This window comes from Zea mays, chromosome 10, assembly GCF_902167145.1.
Source record: "Zea mays cultivar B73 chromosome 10, Zm-B73-REFERENCE-NAM-5.0, whole genome shotgun sequence".
Taxonomy (NCBI): domain Eukaryota; kingdom Viridiplantae; phylum Streptophyta; class Magnoliopsida; order Poales; family Poaceae; genus Zea; species Zea mays.
In genome coordinates, this window is record NC_050105.1 from 145,338,533 (window position 1) to 145,355,072 (window position 16,540).

Here is a 16,540-nt window from a genome sequence, read left to right on the forward strand (position 1 = left end):
ATTGGAACACAACTCCGCATGATGTTTTTTGAGAAGTTATGGAAGACAATATGTATTCCAATCTTAATAGCAACTTCCCTATCTCTTTCTCTGTCTCATCTCGTATTCCAAACTTTACTCTTTAAACAATGTTATCTACAATATCACGTCCACCGAATACAGCCTAACATGTGGAAAATAAGGAGTCGTTATAATAAGAGTTTCACACACAAAAAATGGTTATGGAAAACACCGGAGAACTGTTTACAAAGGGATGCAATTTGTCTCAACGTTGCTGCTTGTTTGTGTCTGTATTATACATCATGCTAGATCTCACCATAGCCTACCAGATCCGACCATAACACCAAAACTAAAGTAAGATACAGAAGCAGCAAAGGCTCCGGAGTCCGGACAGCCCACCAAGGCCATCCCTGTCCTTTTTTTTCTCTCTAGCCCTTGTTGTACATGCATTACAGGTTACTCTAAAACAGGAGAAAAAAATGAAGCATCTAGGTACTCCTTGCCATTATTCCTTGGATTAAAATCTAGGTTTACAATATTTCGTCCTCTGGTTCTGGCCTGCACTAGATCTTCTGCTTGAGGACCTGGCGGAGCTGGATCTTCTGGCTCTCCATCCGTGCCTCCATGAGCTTTGCCTTCAAACTGTGCTTCTGGGACGTCCGTGGGTACTCTATACAGCCCTTGAAGCCCCGGTTGAATTGGATATTCATCGAGTCCGGCGAGCTCCACTGCTCGACGCTCGGTGGACTGAGTCCAGTTTCTTGGATGCCACTTTCAACAGTGGAATAAGTCCCCACTGAGTGCCGTGCATTAGACGGTCTTGCATTCACCGTTTCAACGACTGCATCTTTCTTGCATACCTCACTGTTCTTTGGGCGGGACGACTTCCAGAGCTTTGAAATGGCCGATTCTTTCTTCTTGGGTTGGTTCATGCTTGCCAGGTAGGCATCAGCTAAGTCATCTTCCAGCTTCTCGTTCTCCCTGTACTCGAAACCATTTCTGCTGTTCCAAGAAATGCTTATCTTATTGCTGACTGAAGGTTCGCTTCCATCAGGCGAACCGCTCGAACCCCGCATGTCTTCATGGCTTATTGTCTCCCAGCTGCTGCCATCTTCGGCGTCGCTTTCATCTTTAGGGCTTTTGTTTGAGTAAACTTTGGCTTTCGTTTCGAGGAATATATCGGTCATTGGGCTAACCTGTTGAATTTCCGATTCACATTTGGCAGAGCTATTCGTGTAGCATGGCTCAATCTCCTTAATGACAGGCTCCTCACTTGGACGCAGCTCTTCAAAGATGGAAAATATGTCTTCCGATGCCGCCGGTGGCTCATATCTGAATTCAGCGCCTTGGGCTCTGACTGACTTGATTGCCTGAATTATGTTCTCTGCTTCCTCTACTACTGTTATGTCTCCATTTGCAGTACTGCGTGCGGCAATAAACGCCTCAACAACATGTTGCAGTCTGCTCAGCTGTGTGTATTTGGCGTCAAGAGTAAGTTTTGCATCGACGAGCTTCATCTGCACCCGTTCTTCACGCCACACCTCAGCCATCTGGAGCATCTTCCGTTCCTCGTCTAGCTCCTCTCGCAACCTCAGGGAGTCCCGTTTCAAGGCCTCAATCTCAGCTTTGTCTTCCCCCACCTCTCTTGCTAGCTCGTTGCATACCTCCTCGGTGAGCTCACGCGCCTTCCTCTCTGTCTCATAATCTTGTAACAGCTGTTTTGCTGACATCTTGGCCTCCTTCAGCTCATTGACGAGTTTCAAGTTGATCATCTCCAGCCGCCTCCTGTTTTTCTTCTCATGGTCAAGGTCTGCCTTCATATCTTCGAGGATAGCACGCACCTTTTCATGCTCTCTGTTTCTCCAAGCTGCTTTCTCCTCTGCAAGTTTCTTGAACAAGTGATCAAGCTTCTTCCTAGCCGACCGCCGCTCGGTTTCCAGCTCACTTATCCTATCACGTGCTTGCTGGAGCTCCATCTGGAGGCCAGCAACATACACTGTGTCTTGCTGTTCATCAAGAAGATTTAGCTGGCTGGCTATCAGATACGCATCATGTGACTCCATTCCCTTTATGTCCCCAGGCTCCCATTTCGTTGCCTTCTCCATGGTAGCGACAGGAAGCATGGCAGAGGTAGCGTGAAGTTGTACCTGCAGAATGTGTCATGTCAATGGCCTTACATTACAGGCTGATACGCAGTTAATGGATGTCTTGTTGCTTCTTTCCCTCACCTTGTGGAGCTCTCCACTCTTCCGCTCCAGAACAGATATGGGGCTTGAAACCTCATTCTTCAAACTCTGGTGATGACCTGAAGTGTTCTGCTTCAGAAGCTGGACTTGTAGATGCCTTGGGATATGCTGTCATATAGGCACAGTTCGGCATAAGCTACACAATTTCTTAAAGAACAAAAAAAGAAAACAAGACACGAAAGTTCTGTACTAAAATCTACTTGCATGAATGAACGTTTGATGATTAAACATATGTATACAGAGAGCAGCACTAGATCTGTGCATGTTCGTGTTACTATTTCGTACCGTGATTTGAAAGGAACAACACAGATTCACAGACATGTTAAACAAAAAGGGGTGAATTTCCGGTAGACATTCTCAAAGAATCTATAGGGGCCCAAACAATCATCACGTGGAGACCCCTATCAAACCGAGTCATATACAGAGAACCTACATCTATAGCATCGGTAATATCGTCACGTTTGTTGGCTAGCATTTTGTTCCCAGCCTACGTAAGGGCTAAAAGCTTCAGAATTCAAAAATATTTCCTGGAAGTTGCACTGGGATGTGGTCTCCAATATGCAATAGCATGAGACAAGCAAAGCAACTAAACAGGACCATTTTGCGTCTGAACCCAGTGTCTGGTGCTGCACGGCACGGCACGGGAGCTGAGAGCCGTTTTGCCCGATTCAGAAGGCCCAAACCTTTCACGATCCAAATTTCAAACTCCGCTGTTCAGATGGCCAGGCCAATGAAGCCTGGAGGCCAGCCAAATCAACTGCAAAAGGTTAAAACGCACCTAAGCTAATCGAGTTTTGACTAAGCTAATCGAGTTTAGGCGAATTAAGCAACTCAAATTAGCAAACATGCAAAGGGTAATGATGGTGTCAGCCCAAAACAGTGCGAGAGATCTATGTCCTAGGGCAACGTAGCACGTTTGGTTTGGAGTTTGGACTACAAGTCTCAACTCTCAACAGTTGTTGTTAAAAAGCATATAAACAGCAGCGAAAAAAATCACGGAGAACTCTTTTGAGTGCACATTCTTACTCAATAAACACCAAAAAAACGACGCACCTCAGCACCTGTGTATCAATAAAAAAAATGCCGCTAGGAGAGGCTGATGTAGCTGGGAAGCAGGTGCTGAAGCAGCGCAGCATGACATACCTCGACACCCACACGGACCCTGTTCTCGCCGCCGGCGCCGGCGCCGGCCACGGCCTCCGGCGGGCGCAGCCGCCAGACTCCGGCCGCGAGCCTCCGCACTGACACCTCCCTCGCCTTGGTCTCCCGCGCCCGCGCGGCGTCCCCCGCTTCGTCGGCAGCCTTCGTGCCCTCACCACGCCGGCCGCCCACGTCCCATTTCAGCAGCGGCGTCGCGGGCCCGCTCCGCCGCCCGCCGCCGCCCGGCCCCGGTGCTGCCGCCTTAACCGGTCGCCGCCTGAGGCGGCGCGGCGTCCGGAGAGATGGTGCTGCAGCCGGGGCAGCGCACGAGGCGGCGGAGCGGTTCCTGGAGCTCATCTCCGCCTGTGGCTCGGGACGGACCGCGCCGGCGGCAGCATCGGGTGAGGAGCAGAGCACGGCACGGCACGGCAGGCGGAGGTGCGGGCTACGTGCGGCGCACGCGGAGCGGTGTGGAAAGCGCAGGCAGGGCAGGGTGGGGACTGGGGACTGGGGAGGGCACAGGGGAGAGGCGGAGGCTGGACAGAGAGACGTTGGGAAAGAAATGGGAGCGCGAGCTAGCCAAGTGGGGGAGAAGTAAACTAGGGGTCTAGGGCCTAGGACACATGGGACTATGGGAGTGGGTGTTTTTGTTTTGGGGTGCGTCCCGTGCCGAGGCAGAGGACGGATTTGGGCCTGGACTGGGGGGCGGTTTGGGGAACTCTTCTCGGGACGGGAGTCCTGTCCCGTACTGTCTGATACTCTGATGTGATCAATGTGGCCGTGCAATTGGGTCTCGTGATCTTGCACCGCTGCTACAGTCCGTAAGGCTGAGCCCAGCAGGGTTCCTATTTGGATTCGCATACGTAAAATAGGTAAAAAATGGCTACTGTTTATCCTTCCAACGGAGCCCCGTATTCGTCTTCGCAAATTGCGAGCTGCTCGCGACGCTTCCCTTTTCTGCGCTTTCTCTCTCCTCCCCCTAAATCCAAATCAACCATCCGGCACAGTACGGCTGCCTCGCCTCTCTGCCTCTCTTCTGTCTGCTTCGCCCTCTATCTCGCGCCGCCGCAACGCCGTCGTTCTCCGGTCCGGCAGTCGCGCCGGCATGTGGAGCGGGGCTCCTCGCGTGACAGAACGGCTGGAGCTGGAGCGCCAAGCAACTCTCGATGGGCACGTGCCTCGAGATCTCGAAGCCGGAGTGAACAGCGGCGGCGCACAAGGTCTGCATCCTCTGCGAGTTCGTCGTCTTCCTCCGACTACAGGACGGTAAAAATAATTTCCTCTCCGTAGATCTGGGCATGTTCCCCTATTTTGGCATGCAACCGCACCAGTTTGCTCCCAGTACATCTACATCAATGTTGCCTCATCTTTTTAGGTTGTTTTTCATCTCCCTGAGCACAACGATGCCCAGAAGCGAGCTTGCAGCAAATCTCGCCGCCCAGAAGCTGCTGCGCCGCTCGGAGGTCGTCGGCTTTCTTGTCTTGGCGGGAGGCAGCAAATCCCGCCGCCCAGAAGTTGCAAATACGAGCGAGAATACGAACAGCCGCTGGAGAAAAGAAATAGATAGGAAGAGTTTTGTGTGGGTCCTATATGTACTGTACCTCCTAAAATGGGAATGCGAATCCGATATATACTGGAGTCGGTCTAACTGCCCGATGAAATGCAAGTCCTGGATTAATAGAGATCTGCCATTATTCAGTGTGGAGGATTTACAGTTTCTTTCCAGTAAAAATAACACAAATTTCAAACTTGATCGTTTCCTATGTAAATCTGAGAGTAATAAAGCGCCACCACTAACCATTGTCGTAACGCGTTCTTTTTTCTACATTGGTAGTCGTGGTATCGCTTTCTTTCTCCTCGCTGGCTGTCGGTGGGAGCCAATTGCATGACTCGAATGATCGGGGTACGTCAGACAATTAACCACGTCAGTATACTGTATAGTGTATACGGAGGGCTCTGCCTCTGCCTGCTTGCTCCCCCCTGGCCATTACACACACACGCACGCACGTCCCGTTGCATCGGCCGTTCGTCCCATCCATCTTCCAACAAATATGCACAGCTAGCCCGCCATGACGCTGCTGTCCTGTCCTGTCCAGTCCTCTTCAGATCCGAACGCGCGCGGCGCGGCGTGGTGCGGCGTCTCCGCCACCAGCACGTGGCCGTCCCCGGTGTTCGGGGCGCGGGTGGCTGGCGGCGGGCGGGAGGAAAAGCATCCGAGGGCGGGAGCACGGCACGAGGCGGAACCGCGAGGTACGCCACGTCGACGTCGGACTCTCGTGGCCCACGCCTGCCAGCACAGCACTCGGCAGACCGAAGGGCGAGGGGGGCGCAGGCGCAGCGCAGGGCCGACGCGACGGGGAGGGACCCACGTGACGGCGAGTGGGCTGGTGCCGTCGCCATCCGCGCATCCACCACCGTGGCCCGCCCGTGGTGGCCCCGGGAATATAGAATGGTGGCGGGAAGGCGACGACACCGGGCACCGCCGTGCGGTGCGGGCTCTTGATGCCGCATGGGGCGCTGTAAATTTTGCTGCACCGGCGCTGTGATGCCCTGGCTATGGAACAGTCGAGGCCCGTGCGCGCAGTTTTAAATTTGAACCGGCGGGCGCAAATTTAACACAACTTAACAAAGTGCGAGGTACGCCAGTTCAGGTACGCCACAACTTAAGATCGGTGCTCCTGACTAAGGCTATCTCCATCAGTTTAATGATACAAATACTCATATTTAAACTATACTCTGCGAACAGTACAGTATACACAGTACAAAACAGTGCAAAATAATACTTTTAGGTATACTTTGAATAGACTGTTGCAGACAACCTAATAAGCCGTTCAGGTACACAGGCAGCAGGTTATTTTTTCCCCTATCTCCCGGACAGTAATGTTTAGTAGGTCAGGCACATAATGATCTTAATTAAGAGGAAGAGGGACGAGAAGGGAATACGATGCAGCTCGATAGGTGAGGCTTGTCGGACCCTGTGTATTTTACTGTGGATTCTCTCGCGAGAGCCATGTGACCACACCACCTGCTCGATGGTCTCTGACTCTCTCTGCTGGTCCACTATGCATGCATGCATGAACCATCCTGTCTTTGCCTCCCGCCGGCCGCCGGTACGTACACGGTACCGGGACACAGGTATCATTGTATTAGCGTATGCACTACTGCTTGTTTGTTCGGTGATCGTTTTCTGTCGAGCATGCGTGGTTAGATCGCGTATAGGGTACTACGTACGGTCTACGGTTAGGCACACACAGCTAGCATGTAGTACATAGAGTTGTAAACATGAGTCCACAGTTGTTGTTATTGGTTCTATCTTCTCTGTTACACACTACCGGAAACAGCTGTAACAATGATTTATTACGTACGTACGGTTGTTTTGTTTGTCCCTAGCTAGGTTCTTCTTTGGATCCGACGACAATGGGGGTAGTGAACATGGTCGGCATCCAATGCAAGCTTGCGTCGCTGGCCGCACAACATCGATGCAGACCCGCACATGGCCTAGCTACAAACCTCTCGGCTTCTAGTGGTTCTTGCCTAATTAATGCATGCAGTTCTTAACAATATAGCTCCTGAATTAATTGGGTCCTACATATATATGTGCATGTAAAGGCAATGCGTGGATTTGTTTGTAGACAACATTGTTTTATATTGTAGTCTACAATATTTACATAGTGAGGTTTGGAATAAGAAATGAGAATGAGTGAGCTGAAGATAGCACGCCTTCTTAAACAGTACAGTACAACTCTCCTTTCCATACTCTTTTTTTTAATAAAAAATTCTATATTCTTGAGGGCGAGACAACTGCCTGAACTGACCCGAGTTTGGATTGGCAGTTTGGGCACAACTGAATCCACATGTTTCAATCTGCTAAAAGAGACCTAACCTATATGATTCTATATAAAAAATAATAACATTTCCCCCCAAAAAATATAAAAAAATTAGCAATCGAATCCAAGAAAAGAAAAAGGAAAATACTCACTAAGCCAATCGGCCCATAGCTATAGGCCTTTGGTAATATCGATCCAAAGCCTCGTCTCGGCTCTACTTGCAATGGAGATGCAAAGTGGGCCAAATTCAGCCCGACCACGCGGAGGTCGCGCGCAGGAGCAGCGCGCCCGTCCGTTGCTCTCCCCGTCTCCATCTGCACGCGACCCGCATCGCCATTCCCCTTTCGTCTCGCCGGAGCCGCGGCGCCGCACCACCTCACCGGCCCCGGGGCCCAAGTCCAACCCGGCAACCCCCCTCAAAATCCCATTCGAAACCTCCCGATTCCCTCCACGAAATTTACAAAACCACAGCACTCCCGCCAATCTCCCGCACGTTTGGGACCCAAATCCGCGATCCCGTTGCCCAGCCGCAGCGTACGGAAACCTAGCTCCCCCCCCGCCGCCGCCGCCGCCGCTGGGATGGACTTCTCGGCGCCCTCATTCTCGCTGGGTTTTGACTGGGACGACGATGACCCCCCGGCCAGCAGCGACCGGCGCGAGCAGCCGCGCGGGTACGGGGCCCCCGACGCGCCGTCGTTCTCGTTAGGGATCGACGACGACGACGACGTGGAGGAGCCCCGCATCCCGGCGAGAGGCCGCCAGAATGAGCAGGCGCGTGAGTTCACGGCGCCCGATCCGCCGTCGTTCTCCCTGGGCTTCGACGACGAACACGGCGATGGTGACATACTCTCTGCCGACCGTTGCCGCGAGCAGTCGCAGCCCCAGGTAGCGCCCGGATCTCCTTCAAATGGCACTGCAGATGATGATGATGATAAGGAGGATGGCTTCGTCGTCGCTGGTGGCAAGCGGCCGGTTCGAGTGGAGCGTGACACGCTATACCCAGATCCCCTGCCGACGCCAGCGGAGACCAATCGGTTCAAGCGGCTGCGGAAGGGCTCTGCGACAGCCCATCCGGCGCAAACTCCCCAGGTGCCGCACCGTGAGGCGCCTGACGCTCCGTCTTCCTCCCTTAGCATCAGCGACGACGACTTCCTAACTGGCGGCCAGCATCACGAGCGACTGAAGCCACAAGCCTCTCCTCGGATCCCCTCATCGCTCAGTATCGAAGACGAGGACGACGACTTCTTCCTCGCTGGTGACCGACAGCCAGAGCCAACACTGCCTCAAGTGACTCAACTCAAGCGGCTGCGGAAGGGCCCTGTCCCGCCACATCTGGCGCCATCACCGCCTCCTCCCAAGGTGCCAGGACAGCCCACGACGGAAGCCTCTCCAGTAATGACTGAAGATGCAGCACGAGGGGCGGTTGGGAGTTGGGAAGACGAGATCGAGGATTGGACAACAGACGAGGACCGACCAGTTCGAGGTGAGTGCCTGAGTGGTGTGCTGATTTCAACTTTGACTATTTTGCATTCATTTCTCTTATTGTGCCTATAATCTTGCATGCTGTTTGCCTATGTGCCTCTATTATTTGTTCTTCTGCAAAAATGCCCATGACTCGTCGATTGTGAATTTAGTCCCTAGCTGGTTATTTTGTAATAATTTTTGAATGACAATTGGATTTTTGTGTATAGAACATCATTGGGTTTTCATCTTTACTTGCAGATGTGCCACCATCTGTTGGTAGCTGCAGCACTTCAAGCAACTCAAAGTTCTCTCTGCTTAACCGTGGTGTCCTTATGACCCAGTCAGGAACTAAAGCGAGTACATCAAAATTTACACAAACACCAAATACATCTGCTTCAATATCTTTGGAAGAAAGCTGCACAAAGAAATTACTTCCTAAGATAACAGTAAGCCCGATGAGGAAAATTTATTTGCTTGATTCTGACACTGATGCTGACGATGACTACAGTCAAAATAAAGCAAAGAGCATGCAGCAAAACAGGAAGCCCCAAATGAACAGTACTGTACAGAAGAGCGGGGCTATGATGAGTGACAATTGGGCAACACCTGCCTTGGATGAGTTCTGCAAGGAATACTTCGAATCTCCAAAAGATGCAGGATTTTCTCAGCCGAAAGAAGGAAACACTCATTACAAGGCTTCACAACCTAAGAACTCTGGGCACTTCCAGCAACAAGCGTCTTCAAGTGGAGGTGAAGTGGATGATGGTCCTCCTGCTATGCAATATCTGTACCACCCTGACCCAAGGGTGGGTGATTTGTTCCGGAACAGGCTGCAACATTTCGTTCCTATTGGGGCAGGAAGTACCATAGCAAATGAGCAAAACAGAGCAAAAAGTCTAAGAAGTTGCAGGTGCACATCATGGCCATTGTTTGTTAATCATTCGAGTAGTGCCATTTTCTAGTTGGTTCTAACTTATTTCATTATCTTAATGCAGGAGGCAATCCAGCTCGAGTGCAGCTGCTACCGATGACTGGGTAACTCCTGGGAGGGTCTCAGTTCCAACTGATGCTAGCAAAAGAAGGGTGCATGCCAGTGGAACTCATTCTGGCTCTGGCCATTGGTTTACTAATGACAGTGGGAGGAAGGTTAGGCTATACTTCCAGAATTTCAGTTCACATGTTTTTAAACTTTTAGATAGAAGTGATAGAAGTTGTTTGGTCTTTTGTGCTTCTTGAGTATGATGGATGCATATTAGCTTGCATTTCAATGTTTTTTCAAGATTATCCTTTTATCCTCTTTTTGAAAAAAAACATATCCAATCATAATATTTGCTACAGGTTTACGTCTCAAAAAATGGACAAGAGTTGACTGGGCGTGATGCCTATCGACAATATCAAAAGGTAACATGATGCTTATCTTTTCGAGTGATTTGTGCTTTTATTCATGTTGACAAACTGGTACTAGGTAATGGACTTGATGAAATTTAGATATCCACTGCTCAGAATTATGTATATGTCACCTGCAATGATGTGTTCGATCAGGGATTTGAATTATTAATAATGCACTTGGCATGATTGTATGTATTGCTTGTAGCTGGCATTGCTATTTCTCTATGACCATTACCTCGACCAAACTTTCTTGGGATCTTATAAAAATTGAATACAAATTGATGGTCTTTGAGGGTATAAAAACTGTTGTGCTGGTGGAAAGGAAACATGTGTCTCTTTCACAGCATGCTGCCATGCTGGTAACACCGTCTCAATGTGCCTTACAGGAAAGTGGCAGGGGATTCAACAGGTACAAGAAGAAAGGTTCATCAGGAACCAAACGAGGTGCTGCTCAAGTGAAAACTGAGACTGCAGCCAAACGAGGTACTGCTCAAGTGAAAACTGAGACTGCAGCCAAACGAGGTACGAGTAGAGCAAAAAGGAAGCGGTGACTGCCTACATTGGCTAGGATTCTGTAGTTAGGTTTTCACCTCGCGTGCTTGAGTTCACAGCCGATTTGTTGGTAGAAGTAGAACCATATGAATGTATAACAAGCCTCAGCTGCTCTCGGGTCTTCTTTTAGGGTGCGTTTGGTTGCAATGACAGGACGGGATAGGACGAGACGATCCCTCAAATAAGATTGTTTTGTTCAGGGTCAAGGGTTGGGACAGGATTATCCCAGTGTTGTCCCCAGTTATCCCTCAAAATTGGAGGGACGAGAGGATGCCAGAGGACGTCCCTATCCTGGTTGTCCCGCAACCAAACACACCCTTATATCAGGAGGCTAGCGTATACGTCAGTACATGGTTCTATTGTGTGTTTGTAAATATGATTTTGCTCTTCATGTATTCTTCTTTTTTTGGATGCCAATGAGGCAATGATCTGTATGCAAAAGGCTGGATTACTCCACAGGATGAATAAACCATTATTTCACACTCGTAGCATTCATCAGTTGATACTTGATAATTCTGTGGTAGGAGTATGTCTGTAATGGAACGCTTGATCATCGATAATGAATCGGCACACCATGTCACCGTCAGTTTGTCTGATGCTGTATATGGACTTTGGTATAGCGTCGACGGTGCACATCTTGGTTCTTAGGTGCAGTAGTTGCTACTTTTTTTATCCTGAATTTGTTTCGGCAGCATTTCTATAGATCCTTTGAGTCTGGGGCCTCTGAATGCTTCTGCCTGTGAAGAGCTAGCTTGCTCAACTCAGGTGAGCTGCTCTGCAGTGCTATTGGTGGTCGGGCTCGACCCTGAAACTAGGTGTGGTGGTAATGGAACATGTTTCAAATATTTTTTTCACAATAAGTTAAAGCTGTTAATAAATTTTAGTTTAAAAATAAATAGAAATAGTGTTTGATCTTAACCCAATTTAATCCTTTAATCTTATAGTGTAACTCCTCGAAACCGAGCAAACCTAGAATTAACATTAGAGGCTCTATATGATGACGTTAGAAGTTCTATAAAAAAAGTCTATCAAAAGTGTCATAGAGTACCTTAACAAGATTCAACAATTATTTCAAGACATATGCTAGAACCATAATTAAGGAAATTTTATATAGAAATATGATGGCTCTGGCACAAGATAGTACATACTTAAGATGTTCAATTTACTAATAAATTTAAGTCTTTTGATATGGAATTAAAAAACAACCTTTTTGTCCACATCATGTTGGTCAAGAAAATTTGAGTCTTTTGTTGTGAACTTCAACATGAAATCTAAAAAGTGGACAATATAGAAGTTGGTTGCCAAGTGTGTACAGAAAGAGGACAATGTCGGGTACCTAGGAAAGGGTTACCCATGACGAGGCCCATAAACCTCTCTTTGGCTCATTTGTCGACCAAGTCCCCCCACCCCGAGCAAGTCTGCGAGGTGGGACAAACGACCAAGTCTCTGTCGAGCAAGTCTGTGACGCGGGGTGAGTGACCAAGTCCCCGTGCGAGCAAGTCTGCGAGGCGAAGTGAGCGACCAATTCCCCACCGAGTGGATCCGTAAGTAAGGAACCTGGTCCGACGCTGTCGGCCCACGATGGCCGTGACAAGACACAACGTCACCAAACCACTACCAAGTTGTACCTACAGTACCAAAAGGCGTTAATCCGATACGATGGAACACCCCCGCGTGCCCCCTCACTGACTCGCGGGTCCGATCAACTCCAGTCGCAAAGGCCTCAACACTAGAGTCTCTACAGTGACCCATACACCAGAAAGGACGAGACAATACCCCATAACGGGTGTATACCTACGCGTGCTTTGTAGTGACGCAAGGGGTATGACGGAAGATGAAGCTGTACCGGACACGACCTTGAACCTTACTGAAAGGGAAATAGGGTCAAACCTTTTTCTAAATGATTTTGGTGGTTGAATTGCCCAACACAAACAATTGGACTAACTAGTTTGATCTAGATTATAAGTTCTACAGATGCCAAAGGTTCAATATAAACCAATAAAAAGTCCAAGATAGGGTTCAAAAAGAAAGGAGTAAAACCAACCGAAGGCTCCCCTGGTCTGGCGCACCGGACAGTGTCCGGTGCACCAGGGAGATCAACTCTGAACTGTTGAGCTTCGGGTTTCTGGAAATGCCACTCCGCTATAATTCACCGGATTGTCTGGTGGGCCACCGGACTGTCCGGTGTGCCAAGCGGAGCAACGGTCGCCAGCGCAACGGTCGAGTTCAACGGTAGGCTGACACAGCTACAGAGCTCGGACAGTTCGCGCAGAGTCAGAGCAGGCGCCAGAAGGCGCACCGGACAGTGAACAGTACTGTCTGGTGCACCACCGGACTGTCCGGTGGCCCCATCTGTCAGAGCTCCAACAGTCGAACCCTAACGGTTGGGTGACGTGGCTGGCGCACCGGACAGTGTCCGGTGGCGCACCGGACTGTCCGGTGCGCCCATCGACAGACAGCCTCCCCAAGGGCCACTTTGGTGGTTGGGGCTATAAATACCCCCCAACCACCACACTTCAAGGCATCCAAGTTTTTCAGTCTTAACATTCAATACAAGAGCTAGTGCAATGAATACAAGACACAAATCCAACAGAATCAAAGCCTCTCCAAGTCCCATTTTCACTCCAAGCAAATAGTGACTAGAGAGAGAGTTTTTACTCGTGTTCTTTGAGCTCTTGTTCTTGGATCGCTTTTCTTCTTCCCCATTTCTTGTTCTCAACACCTTTGTAATCAAAGCAAGAGACACCAATTGTGTGGCGGTCCTTTGTGGGGACTAAGTGTCTCAATTGATTGACGAGAAAAGCTCACTCGGTCTAGGTGACCGTTTGAGAGAGGGAAAAGGTTGAAAGAGACCCGATCTTTGTGACCACCTCAACGGGGAGTAGGTTTGCAAGAACCGAACCTCGGTAAAACAAATCACCGTGTCATCCGCTTTCATTTGTTTGTGATTTGTTTTCGTCCTCTCTTCCGGACTCGACTTTATTTCTAACGCTAACCCCGACTTTTAGTTGTGCTTAAAGTTTATAAATTTCAGATTTGCCTATTCACCCCCCTCTAGGCGACTTTCAATTGGTATCAGAGCCCGGTACTTCATTAGAGCCTAACCGCTCGAAGTGATGTCGGGAGCTCACGCCAAGAAGGAGATGATGACCGGCGAGAAGCCCGCCACAAGCCACGGGAAAGCTCCATCGGGGGAGTCCGACAACAAGAAGAGGGAGGAATCACCTTCCCACGTCAAGTCGCACCGGAGTGGCGACAAGAAGAAGAAAATGAAGAAAGTGGTCTACTACGAGACCGATTCTTCGTCGCCTTCCACCTCCGACTCCGACACGCCATCCGTCACTTCTAAGCGCCATGAGCGCAAGAAGTTTAGTAAGATCCCCTTACGCTATCCTCGCATTTGCAAACGCACTCCTTTACTTTCCGTCCCACGAGGCAAACCACCGGTTTTTGATGGTGAAGATTATTGTATGTGGAGTGATAAAATGAGGCACCATCTAACCTCACTCCACGCTAGCATTTGGGACATTGTTGAGTTTGGAGCGCAGGAACCATCCGTGGGGATGAAAGCTATGATTCAGACGAAGTAGCTCAAATCCGGCACTTCAACTCCCAAGCCACTACTATACTCCTCGCCTCTCTAAGTCGAGAGGAGTATAATAAGGTGCAAGGCTTGAAGAGTGCCAAAGAGATTTGGGACGTGCTCAAGACCACGCACGAAGGGGATGATGTGACCAAGATCACCAAGCGGGAAACGATCGAGGGGGAGCTCGGTCGATTCATGCTCAACCAAGGGGAGGAGCCATAAGCCATGTACAACCGGCTCAAGACCTTGGTGAATCAAGTGCGCAACCTCGGGAGCACAAAATGGGACGACCATGAAATGGTCAAGGTTATTCTAAGATCACTCGTTTTTCTTAACCCTGCACAAGTTCAATTAATTCGTGGTGATCCTAGATATAAGCTAATGTCTCCCGAGGAGGTTATAGGAAAGTTTGTGAGTTTTGAGTTGATGATCAAAGGCTCCAAACAAATCATCGAGCGAGGCGCCACCTCCACACCCGAGGTGCAACCCGTCGCATTCAAAGCGACAGAGGAGAAGAAAGAAGAGTCTACGTCAAGTAGGCTCCCCATCGACGCCTCCAAACTCGACAACAAGGAGATGGCACTAATCATCAAAAGCTTTCGCCAAATCCTCAAGCAAAGGAGGGGGAAAGATTACAAGCCCCGCTCCAAGAAAGTTTGCTACAAATGTGGTAAGCCCGGTCATTTTTTTGCTAAGTGTCCATTATCAAGTGATAGTGACAAGGGCGACGACAAGAGGGGAAAGAAGAAGGAGAAGAAGAGATACTACAAAAAGAAGGGCAGCGATGCCCATGTATGCCGGGAGTGGGACTCCGATGAAAGCTCCACCGACTCCTCCGACGACGAGGACGCCACAAACATCACCGTCAACAAGGGTCTCCTCTTCCCCAACGTCAGCCACAAATGCCTCATGGCAAAGGACGACAAAAAGAAGGTAAAATCTAGAGCCTCCACTAAATATGCAACATCTAGTGATGAGGATAACTCTAGTGATGATGAAGATAATTTACTTGCCCTTTTTGCCAACTTAAGCATGCAACAAAAGGAAAAATTAAATGAATTGATATGTGCTATTCATGAGAAGGATGAACTCTTGGATAGCCAAGAAGACTTCCTTATTAAGGAAAACAAGAAGCATGTTAAGGTTAAAAATGCTTATGCTCAGGAGATAAAAAATGTGAAAAATTAACTAGTGAGCTTAGCATTCGTCATGATACTATCATCAACCTTAGAAATGAGAATGATAAATTATTTGCTAAGGTTGAGAAAGTAAATGTTAGTGATGATTCTCTTGTCAAACTTAAAAATGGTAATGCTAGTTTGATTGCTAAAATTGACAAGTTGAATGAATCACTCTCTAACCTTAAGATTGAGAATGATAAATTAATTTCTAAGGCTAAGGATTTAATTGTTTGCAATGTTTCTATTTTCAATCTTAGAAATGAGAATGCCATTTTACGTGCTAAGATTGATGAATTAAATGCTTGCAAACCCTCTACATTTAGTGTTGATCATGTTACTATTTGTACTAGATGTAGAGACATTAATGTTGATGCTATCCATGATCACCTAGCTTTAATTAAACAACAAAATGATCACATAGCTCAACTTAGTGCTAAAATTAATGAGCATGACTTATAAAATGAAAAATTTAAATTTGCTAGAAGAATGCTCTATAGTGGGAGACGCCCTGACATTAAGGATGGCATTGGCTTCCAGCAGGGAGACAATGTCAAGCTTAATGCCCCTAAGAAATTATCTAATTTTGTTAAGGGCAAAACTCCCATGGTTCAGGATAACGAGGGCTATATTTTATATCCTGCTGGTTATCCTGAACACAAAATTAGGAGAATTCATTCTAGGAAATCTCACTCTGGCTCTCGTCATGCTTTTATGTATAAGAGTGAGGCATCTAGCTCTAGGCAATCCACTCATGTTAAATTGCCTAAAAAGAAAAGTCCTATTGCATCAAATGAACCCATTATTTCATTTAAAACTTTTGATGCTTCATATGTGCTCACTAACAAATCAGGCAAAGTAGTTGTCAAATATGTTGGGGGCAAACCCAAGGGATCAAAGACTTGTGTTTGGGTACCCAAGGTGCTTGTTTCTAATGTCAAAGGACCCAAGACCGTTTGGTACCTAAGAACAAGGCCTAAACTTGTTTTGTAGGTTTATGCATCCGGGGGCTCAAGTTGGATCATCGATAGCGGGTGCACAAACCACATGACTAGGGAGAAAAGAATGTTTTCCTCCTACGAGAAAAACCATGATCCCCAAATAGCTATCACATTTGGGGATGGAAATCAAGGTTTGGTCAAAGGACTTGGTAAAATT

At 48.5% G+C, this 16,540-nt stretch overlaps 2 protein-coding genes across 3 annotated transcripts; one reads left to right on the forward strand and one right to left on the reverse strand.

Annotated features, from left to right (window-relative positions):
• Window positions 1–216: 216 nt before the first annotated feature.
• Window positions 217–3,994, reverse strand: LOC101027241 (myosin heavy chain-related). The gene is made up of 3 exons (XM_008664087.4): window positions 3,390–3,994; window positions 2,229–2,354; window positions 217–2,147 (listed from the first exon to the last, which is right to left on the reverse strand). Exons 1-3 carry the CDS (start codon window positions 3,741–3,743, stop codon window positions 564–566), a joined length of 2,064 nt encoding a protein of 687 aa, XP_008662309.1. The 5' UTR covers window positions 3,744–3,994; the 3' UTR covers window positions 217–563.
• A 3,440-nt stretch (window positions 3,995–7,434) lies between these two features.
• Window positions 7,435–11,109, forward strand: LOC100383191 (OSJNBa0053K19.23-like protein). Of its 2 annotated transcripts, XM_008663953.4 has the most exons (5): window positions 7,435–8,696; window positions 8,936–9,587; window positions 9,673–9,823; window positions 10,016–10,078; window positions 10,453–11,109. In XM_008663953.4, exons 1-5 carry the CDS (start codon window positions 7,793–7,795, stop codon window positions 10,615–10,617), a joined length of 1,935 nt encoding a protein of 644 aa, XP_008662175.1. In that variant the 5' UTR covers window positions 7,435–7,792; the 3' UTR covers window positions 10,618–11,109.
• Window positions 11,110–16,540: the final 5,431 nt, after the last annotated feature.

What these genes read in the sequence shown, in the direction of transcription:
- LOC100383191 (XM_008663953.4), top strand. Translation starts at nt 7,793, where the DNA reads ATGGACTTCTCGGCGCCCTCATTCTCGCTGGGTTTTGACTGGGACGAC. An exon ending in CGAGGACCGACCAGTTCGAG is followed by an intron (nt 8,697 to 8,935) that starts GTGAGTGCCTGA and finishes CTTTACTTGCAG; the next exon opens with ATGTGCCACCATCTGTTGGT. An exon ending in AAAAGTCTAAGAAGTTGCAG is followed by an intron (nt 9,588 to 9,672) that starts GTGCACATCATG and finishes ATCTTAATGCAG; the next exon opens with GAGGCAATCCAGCTCGAGTG.
- LOC101027241 (XM_008664087.4), bottom strand. Translation starts at nt 3,743, where the DNA reads ATGAGCTCCAGGAACCGCTCCGCCGCCTCGTGCGCTGCCCCGGCTGCA. An exon ending in GGGTCCGTGTGGGTGTCGAG is followed by an intron (nt 2,355 to 3,389) that starts GTATGTCATGCT and finishes CCTATATGACAG; the next exon opens with CATATCCCAAGGCATCTACA. An exon ending in AGAGTGGAGAGCTCCACAAG is followed by an intron (nt 2,148 to 2,228) that starts GTGAGGGAAAGA and finishes CACATTCTGCAG; the next exon opens with GTACAACTTCACGCTACCTC.